The sequence below is a fragment of the Heterodontus francisci genome, chromosome 41 (assembly GCF_036365525.1).
Source record: "Heterodontus francisci isolate sHetFra1 chromosome 41, sHetFra1.hap1, whole genome shotgun sequence".
NCBI classification, from domain to species: Eukaryota; Metazoa; Chordata; class Chondrichthyes; order Heterodontiformes; family Heterodontidae; genus Heterodontus; species Heterodontus francisci.
Window position 1 is genome coordinate 30365689 of NC_090411.1, and position 15725 is coordinate 30381413.

Below are 15725 nucleotides of genomic sequence, written 5' to 3' on the forward strand. Positions count from 1 at the left end.
AATCTACTACCTGCAGGACAGGTGGAAAGGAACTGAAGATTTTTGGAGGGAGATTTGCAAACTTTTTTTCCCCTCAGTTATTTGAATTTGACAGGCCTCTCACGTGACTCAGTCCCAGGGCAAAGTACACTGGAACCTTTCTAAAAGGCAGAGCCGTGTAAACATTCGATTGTAAAAGACCTCTGTTTCTCACCTGGGCGTTAATGGGGGTCTCGGGAGCTGGTCCATAGCTCATGGTGCTGAAAATGTCACTGACACTCAGCTTCACCGTCGCAGCACCAGCAGCCATCACCTTCCCGCAGCCAAGAGGACACCTGTCAATCACCCGGACCTCTTCCGCCGGAAGAAGGTCAACGGGACCGTCTGCCCGCAAGCACAGCCTTCCGCCGGAAGAAGGTCAACACGCCTGCGGAGTGATGTCCCGTCCTGTATCGTTTACATATAACATCCCCATTCTCCGTACGATTAATTTTTTTTGTATTGAATTGCTTTTGTTACATTTTCATATGTTGGCCGCAGGGAAAATGCAAGGAGCAGGGCAACTGGTTTGTTTGACTTTATTTATTTCTTCCCCCCCCCCCCCCCAACCCGGCCCTTTTGTTTTGGGCCGGGATTTGTCGGGGAAGAGTTTGGGACATTGCGCATAGCAACAGGACAGAGAAGCAGCAGGTGGGTGCTGCTGTGAGTGGGCGCTGGCTGCTCACTGGGTGCCGCTGTGAGTGGGCGCTGGCTGCTCACTGGGTGCCGCTGTGAGTGGGCGCTGGCTGCTCACTGGGTGCTGCTGTGAGTGGGTGCTGCTGTGAGTGGGCGCTGGCTGCTCACTGGGTGCCGCTGTGAGTGGGTGCTGCTCTGAGTGAGTGCTGCGTGTTCACTGGGTGCTGCTGAGTGGGTGCTGCCTGCTCACTGGGCGCTGCTCTGAGTGGGTGCTGCTCTGAGTGAGTGCTGCCTGTTCACTGGGCGCTGCTCTGAGTGGGTGCTGCCTGTTCACTGGGCGCTGCTCTGAGTGGGTGCTGCCTGTTCACTGGGCGCTGCTCTGAGTGGGTGCTGCTCTGAGTGAGTGCTGCCTGTTCACTGGGCGCTGCTCTGAGTGGGTGCTGCCTGTTCACTGGGCGCTGCTCTGAGTGGGTGCTGCCTGTTCACTGGGCGCTGCTCTGAGTGGGTGCTGCCTGTTCACTGGGTGCTGCTGAGTGGGTGCCCCTTGCTCACTGGGCGCTGCTCTGAGTGGGTGCTGCCTGCTCACTGGGCGCTGCTCTGAGTGGGTGCACCTCTGCGTAGACTAATAAACGATAAACTCTTGAAATTGTTTCTGAACCGTGCATTTTGTGGACTGCATGTTTATTCTGGTAGACAAGCTAAGTTGAGCCATTGATCTTCCTTATTATTATCTTGTGGTCTTAACTGGAGAGAAAGGAAAGAGGTTGAGCAATCTGCCATAAAAGAGCTCAAAAAATAATTTCCATTATTCCAGATGTAAATTATCCAAGCTGTTTAATTAGAATGTAGCAATATTCCTAAAACAGCAAACAAATCGACACTGGAATAACTAATTATCTATTTACATGCACTTTAAAAGGCAACTAGTTTCTGTTAATCTTTGGGGGGATGGGAGAGGCTTCTCTCCAAGTAAGGATTGATAAACAGCTACTAATCTGGAGACACATGCCTCTGCAATACTAATTCACCTCTGACTGACTTCATGTTGTGTTTCTTTGGCGGCGCAGTGGTTAGCACCGCAGCCTCACAGCTCAAGCGACCCGGGTTCAATTCTGGGTACTGCCTGTGCGGAGTTTGCAAGTTCTCCCTGTCTCTACGTGGGTTTCCTCCGGGTGCTCCGGTTTCCTCCCACAAGCCAAAAAAAGACTTGCAGGTTGGTAGGTAAATTGGCCATTATAAATTGCCCCTAGTATAGGTAGGTGGTAGGGAAATATAGGGACAGGTGGGGATGTGGTAGAAATATGGGATTAGTGTAGGATTAGTATAAATGCATGGTTGATGGTCGGCACAGACTCAGTGGGCCGAAGGGCCTGTTTCAGTGCTGTATCTCTAAACTAAACTCAACTTGTCTGCAGGCTGTACTTGAGCAAAGACCTTAAAGGAACAGATCAGAATAACAAAAACAATTTGTGTTGATATAGCACCATTAAAGTAATAAAACGTCTCAAGATGCTTCACAGGAGCTTTACGAAGCAAAATGTGCCACATAAGGAGATATTAGGGCAGGAGAACAAAAGCTCAAAGAAACATCTTAAAGGTGACGAGGTTTACAGAGGGAATTCCAGAGCTTAAGACCCAGGCAGCTGAAGGCTCGGCCGCCAATGGTGGAGTGATTAAAGTCAAGAATGGTCAAATTATTAACAGGGTTGTGCAGCTGGAGGAGATTACAGAGAAGTAAGAGAGGTGAAACTGTGCAGGGATTTGTAATCAAGGATGAGAATTTTTAATTAAAATTTTAATGTTTAAAATGTTTTTAAAATTCAACTTTATCAGCTAAACATCACTGCAGATAATAGACTATCCATTAGCAACACCAGTCAGGAGGTCAGCTGTTATGGTTGCACTCCACACCGTCTTCTCCCCCCACCCCAAGGCATTGTTTTTGTTTCCTATTGTACAAAAACATAACTTCAAAAAGAAAGGTAATATGTAGTGAAAGGTGAACTACATCTTTATCAGATTGTCCTGTTTTTGTGTTTATACAAAAAAACATTGATAGTCCTGTTGACCTTGATGCTCACTCCTTTGGCGATTATTGAGAGGCACGCCCAGGCTTTTCACACCTAACAAGTTGGACCATGGCAACAACAGACGGAAGCCTGTTTTCAGCCGAGATAAACAAGGAGGATGCGCTGTATGAGCAACTGCTGCTGCAGGTAGGCATGCTAACCCACCTTCTGCCCTCACTTAATTTAAGAGCACTCAAGGTTTGAATATGTGGGCAACTGTAGCTGTTAATTATTATGGTGATGAAAATGCAACTTCACACTGGTTTCCTCTCCGTCTTCAGGCTGCAAGGGAGATGCAAAGCCAACTTCCAACAACACAGGAATCCAAGCAAATCAGACCACAACCAGGTACAGAATCCCATCCCCCACTTTTTCCCCCTGCGTAGCATTCCACAAGCGGCAAGTTGCCCTCCCCTTCATATTCTACTTTTTAGTACAGTAACCTCCTTTTCAGAAATTATAACTAATTCCAAGTTATGGATTAGCCTTTGAGAAGTGCGTGTAAAAAATAAACAAGTGAAGCAATGCATCATCAAAATGTAACAAAGTCTTAACATGTCTTAATGATAAAAACGAAATAGATTCCGGAGAATCTTTACACAGTGGCGCCTTTTAGCTTGCAAGTTACATTGGGCTCTTGGTGGGCGGGAGTTAAAAGGAGTGTAGTTATTTTATACTCTGTCCTCACCTTTGCCCTCCACTCTGTTACCCACGAGTAATGGCCATTGTTTTCTGTGTTTTGGCTCCTTTGTGCCACTGCTATATTAGTGGACGGTTTACAGGACCCTGGTGTCAGTGCGGGTTCCTGCAGCCTTTTATTGTCCGATAATGATTATTTGTATTTATAGCACGTCTTTAAGGCAAAGAATATTCCAATAAGCTTTGTCCCCAGGCATATGTAAAACAGTCCACTCTTCAGGAATATTCCTGGGCTCTGCTCAGCATCTCCTCCCCCGGATGGTCTAACAAACAGTGGGGAAAGTCACCATGTAGGAAATTGTGTTGGTGCCTTGCCATTCTCTGTGATGCTGTGTACCCATGCGTTATGTGTTGCCTTTGCCTCATCCAGGTTTCTCTCGTTCTTTCCTAAAAACACTTGTCCATGCTGAATTACAGTTCCGCTGGTTAAAAGAAAGAAAAACCTTCATTTATATAGCAAATTTCAAGACCTCGGGATGTCGCAAAGCATGTTACAGCCAATGAAGTTCTTTTTGAAGTGTAGTCGCTTCTGTAATGTATGAATTGCAGCAGCTAATTTGCACGTATCAAGCTTCCACAAACAGCAATGTGATAATGACCAGATAGTATGTTTTTTTTAGTAATGTTTGTTGAGGGATAAATAAGGGACAATACACTAGGGAGAACTCCCTTGCTGTTTTTCAGTTTAGTACTTTGGGATCTTTTACATCCACCCAAGAGGGCAGATGGAACCTCGGTTTAAAACCTCATCCAAAAGACAGCCACTCTGACAGTGCAGCACTCCCTCGGTACTGCACTGTGAGTGTCAGCCTAGATTTTGTGCTCAAGTCCTTGGAGTGGGACTTAAACTCATGACCATCCTACTCAAGGAGTGAGAGTGCTACTCACTGAGCCATGGCTGACTGAGGTTATCCACTGGTAACTTGTCCAAGGGGATATTCACCGCACATATGGGAAATGCCATAAGCATCAGCAAATAATTTTACCATGGGAATTAGAGCCAGACTGGATTCTGAACTCGTCTAACACCTGCACACGTGCACTTACCAATGTAAATCATTGCGTAGCTGATGGGAGGGGGCACCCTTGGTTTATTTCCTCTCCTTCCCCCACCTTTTTCTAAGCCAAGGGTGCTGAGGCCAGTTGTGTATCCCTACTGCTGCTACAACATCAACTTGCATTTATATAGCGCCCTTATAGTAGTAAAACATCCCAAGGTTCACAGGATACATTACAGGAAAGCAGAGATGAGGCCACAATCAGATCAACCATGATCTTATCAAATGGCAGAGCAGACTTGAGGGGCCGAATGGCCTACTCCTCCTCATTCATATGTTCGTATTATCAGACAAAATTTGACAACGAGTCACTTTAGACAGGTGGCCAAAAGCTGGGTCAAAGACGTAGGTTTAAAGGAGGAGTGAGAGAGAGAGAGGCTTAATGGGGGAATTCCACAGCTCGAGGCCAAGGCGACTGAAGGCACAGCCGCCAATGGTAGAGTGAAGGGAATTGAGGAAAAAGTACTTTTCTGTTTTCAAAGACTTCCTGTACTGTACTGATAACTCTAAATCAATTTAGAAAAATATCACCCTTTTCACAGGCTTCTGTGTGAAGACAAAGTCGAGGAGCAGCGAGAAAGTTTTCATCAATGTTTGCAAATCCGATCAGATCCCACCTCCGCCAGATCTCTCTGAGGACGGCTTGGTGACCCTGCTGGAATCAGATGATCCTTCCGGATACAGAATTCCCATGAGCCTTGGTGAACCGCATGCCGAAATTGACAACAGTATGTGTTTGTATAATCGGGACGGAGGAGGTTAATCAAATTCTGCCCTCTCTGCTGGCTGGCGATTGGGTGGGGGGAGGGGTCAGTGTCAGTGCGGCAGTGAACTGTACGAATTGGGATGGTCCCAGATTGTGCTAAGTTAGCTGTAAATGTTAAGTGAGGATAGGATTGAACTTGGGATGTGAAGCCCCTCTTCCTCGCAGTGGAAAGCCCTGGTTTGATCTCACGTGATAAGCCTTCTTGGGCAAGGTGCCAGAGGGTGACCATCGCTGTGAAACAATGTGCCACCTTGACAACGGGAAAGGAAATAATTGGAGGGGAAAAATGTTGCATTGTGGATGATCAAAATTCTTTTCTTTTTCAGGTGGGAACGGATGCACTGCATATGACATAGTCATCAATTCAAAATTTTACAACAAAATTCAGGTAAGGCCCAATGATTTATATTGCTGAATCTCACAGTGTAAGTGGTGGCTTGGTGTAGTGGTTATAGCACTGAACCAGCAACGCCAAGGCCCCCGAGTATGGGAAATATGCAAATTTGAACTTGTTACATCTGGTCATTGTGGATGGCACTGGCATCAGATTAAATAGCTATGCAGCTGGCAGATTGTCGCGAAAACCCAACTGGTTCACCAATGTCCTTCAGGGAAGAGGACCTGCCACCCTACCTAGCCTACATGTGACTCCAATCCCACACTTTATCAGCTGACATGTAATACCCTGTGAAGTGACCCAGTATGACCATCTCTGGATTACTAGGGATGGGCAGTAAATGTTGCCCTGTGTTGCCTACATTCTGATCAATAAAAACACTCTTGAAAGAGTTTAATGAGACACGGTGAGAACAATACCGACAACAACAACTTGCATTTTTATAGCACACCTTAAATGGAGTAAAATGTCCCAAGGCGCTTCATGGGAGCGTTATCAAACAACATTTGACAGAGCCACATAAGGAGACGTTAGGACAGATGAGAAAAAGCTTCTGTCAAAGAAGTAGGTTTTAACGAGCGTCTTAAAGGAGGAAACAAAGGTGGAGAGGTTGAGGGAGGGAATTCCCGAGCTTTGGGCCTTGGCAGCTGAAGGCACAGCAGACAACGCTGGAGTGATTAAAACTGGGGATGCCAGAAGGCAAGAGTTGCCAAAACCTGTGATTTGTAGGGCTGAGATGGGTAGGTTTAAAGGAGGAGTGAGGGAGAGAGAGAGGGGCAGAGAGGCTTAGTGGAGGAATTCCACAGCCTTGGAAGGTTTTGAAAACGAGAAGAATTTTAAAATCAAGGCTTTCAACCAGGAGCCTATGTAGGTTAACGAACACGGGTGATAGGCGAACAGGACTTGGTGCAAGTTTGGCCATGGACAGCAGAGTTTTGAACGAGCTTATGTTTAAGGTTATGGAGCATAATTTGACACCTGAGATATTATAACCTGTGACCAAAAACTTGGTCAAAAAGGTATGTTTTAGGGAGCATGTCACAACGAGGAAACAGAGTTTAGGAGATTTAGGAAGACAATTCTTGAGATTGGAGCCTTGGCAGCTGAAGGTAGAGCTGTCAGTGGTGAAGTACAGTTTATGGTAATGAAGTGAATTGAGAGTGTGGTATATGTCTAAGTCTCTCTGCATAACAGTTCCCAGAGCATTACTCACACTACAAAGTGACAAAAGCAGAAATAAATCTCAGTGATCTCATACTGACCTGGAGGTGCAAATTTACAAGTGTCTTCTAAATGCAAACTTCCATCAGCAAAGGGTCATTAAACTCTGGTTGACTACTGGCTATGTGTATGTGCAGCAATTTAGACTTTGTGGCCTTAAATGAACAGACTTTAAATAAGATGCATTTTAGCAGCAGAACTATACATTGTGCAGTGCATACCTGTCATTGTGGACCAACTTACCATCAGCAATGCTACAGGAGATCAGCTATTGGGACCCTTGCTGTTCCTGATATATATTAATGACCTAGACCTTGATATACAGAGCACAATTTCAAAATTTGCAGATGATCTTGGAAGTATTGTGAACTGTGAGGAGGATAGCGCAGAACTTCAAAAAGACATAGACGAATTGGTGGACAAGTGGCAAATGAAGTTCAATATGGAGAAGTATGAAGTGATTCAATTTGGTAGGAAGAACATGGAGAGACAGTATAAAATGAAAGATACAATTCTAAAGCGGGTGCAGGAGCAGAGGGACCAGGATGTATATGTGCATAAGTCATTGAAGGTGGCAGGACAGGTTCAGAGCGTGGTTAATAAAGCATAAGGTATCCCAGACTTTATAATAGGGGCATAGCGTACAAGAACAAGGAAGTTATGTTGAACTTGTATAAAACACTGGTTCGGCCTTAACTGGAGTATTGCTTACAGTTCTGGGCACTGCACTCTAGGAAATATCTGAAGGCATTAGAGAGTGCAGAAAAAATTCACAAGAATCGTTCCAGGGATGAGGACCTTCACTTACGAAGATAGATTGGAGAAGTTGGGATTGTTTTTCTTAGAGAAACGAGAAGGCCGAGAGGAGATTTGATAGAGGTATTTAAATTCTTGGGTCTGGACAGAGTAGATAGGGAAAAACTGTTCCCACTCGTGAAAGGATCAAGAACGAGCGGGCACGGATTTAAGGTATTTGACAAAAGAAGCAATGGTGACACGAGGAAAAACATTTTGAATGCAGCGAGTGCTTAGGGCCTGGAATGCACTACCTGAGAGTGTGGGGGAGCCAGGTACAATTGAGGCATTCAAAAGGCCGTTATCTGAAAAAGAAGAATGTGCAGGGTTACGGGGAGAAGGTGGGAGAATGGCACAAAGTGAATTGCTCGTTCGGAGAGCCGGTGTAGACACGATGCCCTGAATGGCCGCCTGTGCTGTTACAATTCTGTGATTCAGTAAAAATTTTGAAAATGGTGTAAATGTCAGTGAGATTTCATACGAGTGCAGGTGATGGTCTTCATGGTCGACCAGCCTGTTTCACCAGTGCAGCATCTCTTAGGTGGCATCCTGGACCCTCGCAATGCACTCTAACTATAACCCGCTTCACTGCATCCTAACGTGCATTCTTTCTGGTTGATAGTTTTCCTCTGCAGTATGATGCACTTTAGGAAGTGCTTGATTTATGGATTCATTTATTCCTTAATGTCTGTACTGTGGAAAGTAAAATAATGAAGGAACTTGCGTTTATATAGTGCCTTTCTAGCTTTACCTGTTGTTCAAATTTTTGGGGATACATTACTCTTCCAGGGTAATTTGAGGTAGACTGGGCACTTTTCAGGGCCAATAAAGACGGCCTTAGGCCCGTTCATAGTGCCTTTCACAACCTTAGGACATCCCAAAGTGCTTCACAGCTAATGAATTGCTTCCGCAGTAGTTACTGTTGTTTCTGGATGAGATGTTAAATTGAGGCCTTGTCTGCTCTCTCAGGTGGACGTTAAAGATCCCAGTATTTTGAAGAAGAGCAAGGGAGATCCCCCTCATGTCCTGACCAATATTTATCCCTCAACCAACATCACTAAAACAGATGATCTGCTCATTATCACATTGCTGTTTGTGGGTGTTTGCTGTGCGCAAATTGGCTGAAATGTTTCCTACATTGCAACAGTGACTACACTTCAAAAGTACTTCATTGGGATATCCTGACGTCGTGAAAGGTGCTATATAAATGCAATTCTTCCTTAATAAGGAAAGTAATTTATTTTCCATTTTTCTTTTTTGACAGAACAACAAACTCTTCATGGAATTCTTCATTACTATCGGCTTTGAAGGGCTAGAAAACAAATATAATTTGGAACTCTCCCGAGGTAGGAACCCAGGTTGTTTTTTTTTTTTAGCCTGCCGTTTACCTATAAATTAAGATCTCACCTCTTTCTAATCGTGGAGCAGAACCTTCATGTGCTGAGTTACAGTTGATGGTGGACAGGTTCAACAATGGTGCAGAACTTGAACAGAGTGACATGCTTCCCAGGCAACTGGCCCATAATTCAAACAATATTTTCTTCAGAGTTGAGTCCCCTTCCCCGAGACCTGCCTAGGTTGTTCCAAATGTTGATGATGGAGGGTGAAAGAGAGAAGCAATTTAACACTGCTATTATCAGCCACAGTTTATATGAGAGTGGAAGAGACTGGTTTCTGTTGAGATCGTTACCAGTCACCAGCAGGCTGGAAGATTGCCAGCGCTCTGTGTTGGGTGTATGCCTCGCCTTAGCTGGCTAAACTCCAGCAGTACCCCTTGTACCCACTTTGGGATCCAACCTACAACTAATGTCTCTGGCTTGGGATAAGTGGGGAACATTATCGTACAGGGAAAGAATCGGCATTCCACATTTGATGACTGTGTCACTATTTTTTATTTGGAAATTGTTAAACAGACGCTGATGGGCTAAAAAACAATAAAGTAAGGTGAGAAGGATCCATGGCCAGATCTGAATAGCTTAAGCTAGTGTCCGATTCGATCTCCATCAGATAGTAGAGACCTTCATTATATCTGAACCCAGGTTCCAGAGGTGAAAGGTCAGTGTTCCCACCGAGTTGTTGAAATTGTCAACAATTTTGTTCCCAGAATGGCGAATGCTGAAAAACAGGAAATTTCTGGGATCCATAACGGAACAGAACATCAGAACAAAATCAAAACCCATTATCCAGGAACTGGAATCCAGGTAAAATGGTCAATGAAAGAACTCGCACTTATATTGCACCTTGCACCAACTAAGGATGCATTTGATTCCTTGTGCGTTCATGATATGGTTTTACAAACAATATGATGGCTTTAGAGGAGCTATCCAATTTGTTCCACTAGCCCCCCCACCCCCTTTCCCCATAGCCCTGCAATGCACATAGAAATAATCACAGCCACCGGTGGGGTTCTGATGGGAGCGTTCTTACTGTGACAGCTGAAAGAGCTCTTTGCATTTTCTAAATTTTTCAAGGATAAAGATTCAAACTAGTAGAAACCATAGGGTCAGATACCATGCCTGTGGCATGAACCCTGACATAATAGATCAACCCATGCCATCTTATTTTGTTTTGACAGCACTCCATCCCCAGGAAACTGCAGTCAACCCCTCATATCAGAAGTGGAAAGGTAAGATTACTTCATCTTAATTCAGAATGGGAGAAGGTAATTGATTACCAGGTGAGTTATAACTAATAGAATACTCAGTGATCGAGATGCGGATTGCAGGAGCCACAGTCACATTCACACTTGGGACCCAGACAATAGGTTTGTTTTTGAGTAAGGAACATTGGGACTGTGTACAAGGAATGTGTGTTGTTACAGAATTGTTAACATTTTCTCTTTCTCTGTTCTGGCAGCACCTGTGTGGAACCAGAATACATAATTGTGGCTGAGCCTGCAGAAGAACACCCCAGCTTCCTGGTAGCAGAAATTTCCTTACCAAAAGTGGTTAGTATTTAATTCCCTGACAGCTGCATTTTGGAGCGGATGGAGGGAGATTCTGCAGGGCCATGATTTAAGATTTGAGAATAAAGTTATAAACCAATTCCTAATGAGATTTACCATGACTGACCGTGCAAAGCCCATCCAGCAAGGTGCAGCGTGCTGTTACCTAGCAAAAACACTTGCAATTGATTATTAATCTGTGTTTACTTATCTTTTACTTTGTCAGCTCATCTCTGGGTCAGAACGCTGTGGGTTCCAGCCCCAGACCAGGGTTGGAATCAATCTAAGCTCACATTCCAGTGGAATACTGAAGGAGTGCTGCATTGTCAGAGGTGCCATCATTCGAAATGAATCTTAGCCTCCGATCCGAACAGCCTAGTCAGGTTTTAAACTCCTGTTTGTGATCCCATTACGCCCGCTGGTGAGGACTGCATTGGCTTGTCTGTGACATAGTTTACTGTCATAGACACTTGCCAACACTCACAGTTTAGACTCACGTGTGAAGAAGGCCTACTTAGATACTGGAAGATAACTTATGCCCATGCAACTATATTCCAGTAAGAGTTGTAGGCTTTCAGGAGAGAAAATTACAGTGCTATACCAACCCAATATTGCCAATGTATATTTAGAGCAGAGACGGCTAAGAGGGGATTTGAAAGAGGTTTTCAAAATCATTAAGGTTTTAGATAGAGAATCTGTTTCCAATGGCTGAACGGTCAATAACCAGATAGCGCAAATTTAAGGTGATTGGCAAAAGAACCAGAGGTGACATGAGGAAAAACTTCAGGCAACCAGTGGTTAGGAATTGGAATGCACTGCCTGATGGGGTGCTGGAAACCGAATCAAGGTAATTGGATAAATCCTTGAGGGAGAAAAGAATTGCAGGAATTGGTGCACAAGCAAGGGATGGGAACTAACAGGTTTGCTGCTCGAAAGAGCAGGTGCAGGCTCAATGGGCTAAATGGCCGCCTGTTGTGCTGTTCGATTCTATGATTACAAGTTTTCTCTGTATTACACAGGATTCAGCAGGAGTTTTATTACTTGACCTCGGAGAAGACAGGATCGTATTGTGGGCACGGCCAGACCTTTATCACCTAGATATTTACCTCCCATATAATATCATTCAGGAGGAAAGTGGTTCTCAGTTCAACAGGAATACCAAGGTAAGGAGAAGTCAAACTTTAAGACAGATCACTAATCACAATAATACTCGAGATCTGTGACTGAAACCAGCCACAAGAAACATTAAAACTGGTGCCATGATATCCTTTTTTAAAAAAAAAACTGCACATGCAGGAGCCTACATTGATAAGGTACACAGTATTGGATAGAAGAAGAACATGTTTTTTAACCTAGGTTCTGCTGTATGTGTACAGGTGCTGCCACAGCGACACCCCCATGCCATATATTCACTGACAGGAGTAAATTGTCCCTCTTTATCCAGTGTGTACTGTACATATACAAGAGCAGATGTACCACATGGTGCCAGACAGGAGTGAACTGTGCACTTGTCATTGTGCACTTTGGCATGGAGAAAGTTTAGTGCAAAGGCGGAAGATTATGCGAAGAAAACTCGCCTTCAGAAGGGAGCAAGTATATTTGCATAAAACACAATGTGGAATTATTCAATTTCTGTATCATTTTCTGGCAGGTTCTGACTATAACTATGCCAGTGCAGCAAGCCTAAGACCGGGAATGCTTCCAGGACCAGCTGTACTCACGAAGACCGGATAATAGGGACTTTCCCTCGATCCCAGTGTGCATGCTATCAGCGCCACACATTTACTATGTCGCTTTCCATTCTGATGACATGGCATTCACTTTGAATTTGTTCTTGGGAATTATGTTTAAAAATAATTTTATGAAGTTCAAAGTCCATGGCCACTTTCCCATATTTTTTTTTAAAATATTCATTCACAGGATGTGGGTGTTGCTCATCCCTAACTGCTGTTGAGAAGGTGGTGGTGAGCTGCCTTGAATACAACTGAGTAGCTTGCTAGGCCATTTCAGAGGGCAATTAAGAGTTAACCACATTGCTGTGGGTCTGGAGTACATATATGCCACATTGGGTAGGGACAGCAGATTTCCTCCCCTAAGAACTCGTGTCTCTGGATCATTAGTCTAGGCCTCTGAATTACTAGTCCAGTAGCATAACTACTGTGCTACCCTTAAATCACCACTCTTCATGCATATGAACAATAATGGTGAAAGCTGGCAAGCTATTTGACAGTGGAGGGCATCACAGCCATGCTCAGTGCAGTCCTCCTCCAACATTCTTATATTCTTTGCAGCAAAATTCATTGGATAATGACAATAGTGGGGATGCTAGTTGATAATTACAAACACACAGTAGGCTGGCTACATTTGATGTGGGGGTGAAAAAGCTGTTTGGGAAGCGCCCTTTACTAGATCCCTACATTTTTCAGACACTGATTGACCTTTGCGTGTGTGTCTTGTGTTTTCTATTGTTGTTTTGGATTTAAAGCACTCACATTTTTCTGTTAGCCATTAATGTACGTTTCACTGCTTGATATAATATTTGGGGCATCCTCTGAAATCAGGTCCAGTGCAACCAAATCCTTCTAATGGACAACTAAAATTGTGAGCGAGTTTGCCAAAATCTTTGTGAGTGCAGCAAGTCATAAATTCTTAGTTCTGCCCATCCTTCTGCTAGGCTTCTGCCCCACACTTCCTTGTAAATAAAATGGTTATGTTATCGAAACGGTGCAGTGTGGGATCATTGTCGGTTAAATGGGCGCATGTTTCACTGATGCATATTGCATTATTTCTGGCTTTTATATTTTTGAGAGCTGAGTTACTGTTTGCATTTGTATTCCTTTAGTGCAAAGGGACTCACTGTCATTTGGATGAGGTTGGTGGGAGCACAAGGAGGAGGAGGAAATGATATACGTGCTCATGAATTGGAACACAGAAGAACAAATTGAAAACTGAAATCAAAGCAGACCTTCTTGCAGTTCGGCATATCTCATACCTCACCAATGTCTGTTCAGGGAGGGATTTAGACATTGAAAAGAACTACTGAGAATTCCAAGCCAGCAGCTGCAGCTGGTTTGTCAGGTTTATAGAAGGCAGTGCTTCCCAATCCCTCCACTCCCACGTGCTGTCCCGAATTCTAACCTTCCAACACGTTGCTGATTGAGGCATGGGAAGAGATTTGCAGATATAGATTGTCACTAGATGAAGTTAGTGCACAGTTTCATCATAACCTGAAAGGAGGGATAAAATGGGCCAAACGTTCCTTTGGAGGGGAAAATAACTTCCACCTAGAATTTTAAAGTTGGGAACAGTATACAAGGTAAAACTTGGCAGTCAATTGAAGTACTCAAAATATACAAACTGGGTGGTTTTATTTTAATAAAAAAAAGTCAACAGTTGAAACTCTCCGCCGAACAATGGCGGTGGAGGGGTGCCACCACCCGGTAAACGGGACCTGGAACAAGCAGAGATCAGCAGCCGCCAGCCTCTCAATCCGGTGCCGGGGAGGAGGGAGGGTGGGTGGGGGTGGGGGGGGTAAGATAGGGGGGGGGGGGGGGGGGAGGGGAGGGATGGCCAAACAGTTTGCAAACAGCAAATCTTGCCTTGGTGATGATTAAGGGGATGATGTTGGCCCAGACGGCAGGATTCCCTGCTCTCTTCTGAATAGTGACATTGGATAGTTTTAATGCTCACCTGCACAAGCAGACAGGGCCTCGGTTTAACTTCTCACCCAATCGTGGCACCTCCAGCAATGCAGCACACGCTCACTATTCTACTGAAGGGTCAGCCTAGTCTTTGTGCTGAGATCTTAAACCCATAATCTTTGGCTTACAAGGCAAGTGAGCAACGCTTGCCATGCAGCCATTTAGGGTGTAGTATACGTTGTGAAAGGGTTCTGACAATGAAAGTGACGATACAGCTCTTTAAATTTTTTATTTGAAAGTTTTTTTTTAGCAGAGTTACAGTGTTGCATGAAAGCTAAAAGCACTATTTAATATAAAGACTAGTACATTTTTACTAATATGACTATCCGTCATGGGTAAACTCTGAAAGCGGGCATGTTATAGCATCACACTCTTAATATGCTGGGATACAGGTGACATTTTGGCCTGGATTTCAGCCTGGAGCTGAGTTCTGTGTGGGGTGGGAGGAGTACTGCTGTGAGGTCGGGAAACCTGGAAAAACAGACTTCCCGAATGTCCTGCAGAATGTAAGTGGGGAAACCGCCATAGGCAGCCTGATTGATAGACTGGAGGCCTTTCGGGTGGGAAGCCTATGAGAGCAGGTAGGTGTTTTGGGGAATGGGCGGGTTGTTTTGATGATGGACTGGTGGGGGGTGTACGGTTTATGGGTAGCTTGCTGGGACTGGAGGAAGCACTCCTCTCCTGACCCACAAGCAGTGCTGCAAAGGCACTTCCCTTAGGGATTCAACCTATCTTGCCGCCTTTCAGCTGATGAGTTTCCTAAGCCCTGGGCAACATGGCTGCCTGTGTCTAAAAAGAGAATGACTGTTAAAATGAAGGTCCGCAGCCTTATATTTAAATGACCAACCCGCTTCCCAAGAGTTGGTTGGATGCCCATTCCTCTGTTAACACCGGAAGTGGCCAGTTTCAGTCCCTGGCCCAGATTTTTTGCATTTTATCCTCTGACGTGACCCCCAACTCATCCATTTTATGGGAGTTAAGATTCAGCTCTTTGTCTCCAGAATCATTCATCGCTCCACGGCCAAGAACACATGGCTGTCAACACTGGATACTTCTGAGGTGTATGTGTTTTCAGTCACATAGCATGAAAAGGGTAAATGCAAAAATTGTATTTGTCACATGAACGACAGTTGAGTCCCTGTCTTTTAAATTTTTCTTATTTATACTCTTCCAAAATGCCTGAAAGTTGGATTTCCACATGTTTTCTTCTGATGGAGAGTAAGCGGCAGATAGAGAATCAAGGTGACCCCAGCATTCATAGCAAAAGCAATCAATGAAATTGATCTGGTCCTGTAGTTTTAATAAAGCTTTCACAGAGGTGACCTTCACCCTTGATTTCAAATTACTCTATGGCCTTGCCCATCCCTAACTCCCCCCAGCCCTCCAAGATTTCAGCGTTCCTCCAATTCTGACCTAGGCCC

The 15725-nt window shown here is 44.5% G+C and overlaps 2 protein-coding genes across 5 annotated transcripts in view; one reads left to right on the forward strand and one right to left on the reverse strand.

Annotated features, from left to right (window-relative positions):
• The window catches only part of aldh16a1 (aldehyde dehydrogenase 16 family, member A1), a 53159-nt gene extending 52822 nt beyond the window's left edge, over positions 1 to 337 (reverse strand). Inside the window, exon 1 of the mRNA XM_068019686.1 lies at positions 194 to 337. Within this exon, the coding sequence (XP_067875787.1) occupies positions 194 to 289 (96 nt within the window). The 5' untranslated portion in view covers positions 290 to 337. The remainder of the gene's footprint in view (positions 1 to 193) is intronic.
• Positions 338 to 371: 34 nt separating this feature from the next.
• pih1d1 (PIH1 domain containing 1) lies at positions 372 to 13325 on the forward strand. 4 transcript variants are annotated; one of them, XM_068019688.1, is made up of 11 exons: positions 372 to 459; positions 2714 to 2870; positions 3005 to 3071; positions 5023 to 5208; positions 5573 to 5634; positions 8924 to 9005; positions 9764 to 9860; positions 10235 to 10285; positions 10516 to 10606; positions 11623 to 11766; positions 12255 to 13325. In XM_068019688.1, exons 2-11 carry the CDS (start codon positions 2793 to 2795, stop codon positions 12288 to 12290), a joined length of 894 nt encoding a protein of 297 aa, XP_067875789.1. In that variant the 5' UTR covers positions 372 to 459; positions 2714 to 2792; the 3' UTR covers positions 12291 to 13325. The 4 variants fall into 4 exon arrangements, with proteins under 4 accessions (XP_067875789.1, XP_067875788.1, XP_067875790.1 ...); XM_068019687.1 differs by having other exon boundaries at positions 374 to 545; XM_068019689.1 differs by lacking the exon at positions 372 to 459 and adding an exon at positions 568 to 669.
• The last annotated feature ends 2400 nt before the right edge of the window (positions 13326 to 15725 follow it).

What these genes read in the sequence shown, in the direction of transcription:
- pih1d1 (XM_068019688.1), top strand. Translation starts at nt 2,793, where the DNA reads ATGGCAACAACAGACGGAAGCCTGTTTTCAGCCGAGATAAACAAGGAG. An exon ending in AATTTTACAACAAAATTCAG is followed by an intron (nt 5,635 to 8,923) that starts GTAAGGCCCAAT and finishes CTTTTTTGACAG; the next exon opens with AACAACAAACTCTTCATGGA. An exon ending in ATCCAGGAACTGGAATCCAG is followed by an intron (nt 9,861 to 10,234) that starts GTAAAATGGTCA and finishes TTGTTTTGACAG; the next exon opens with CACTCCATCCCCAGGAAACT.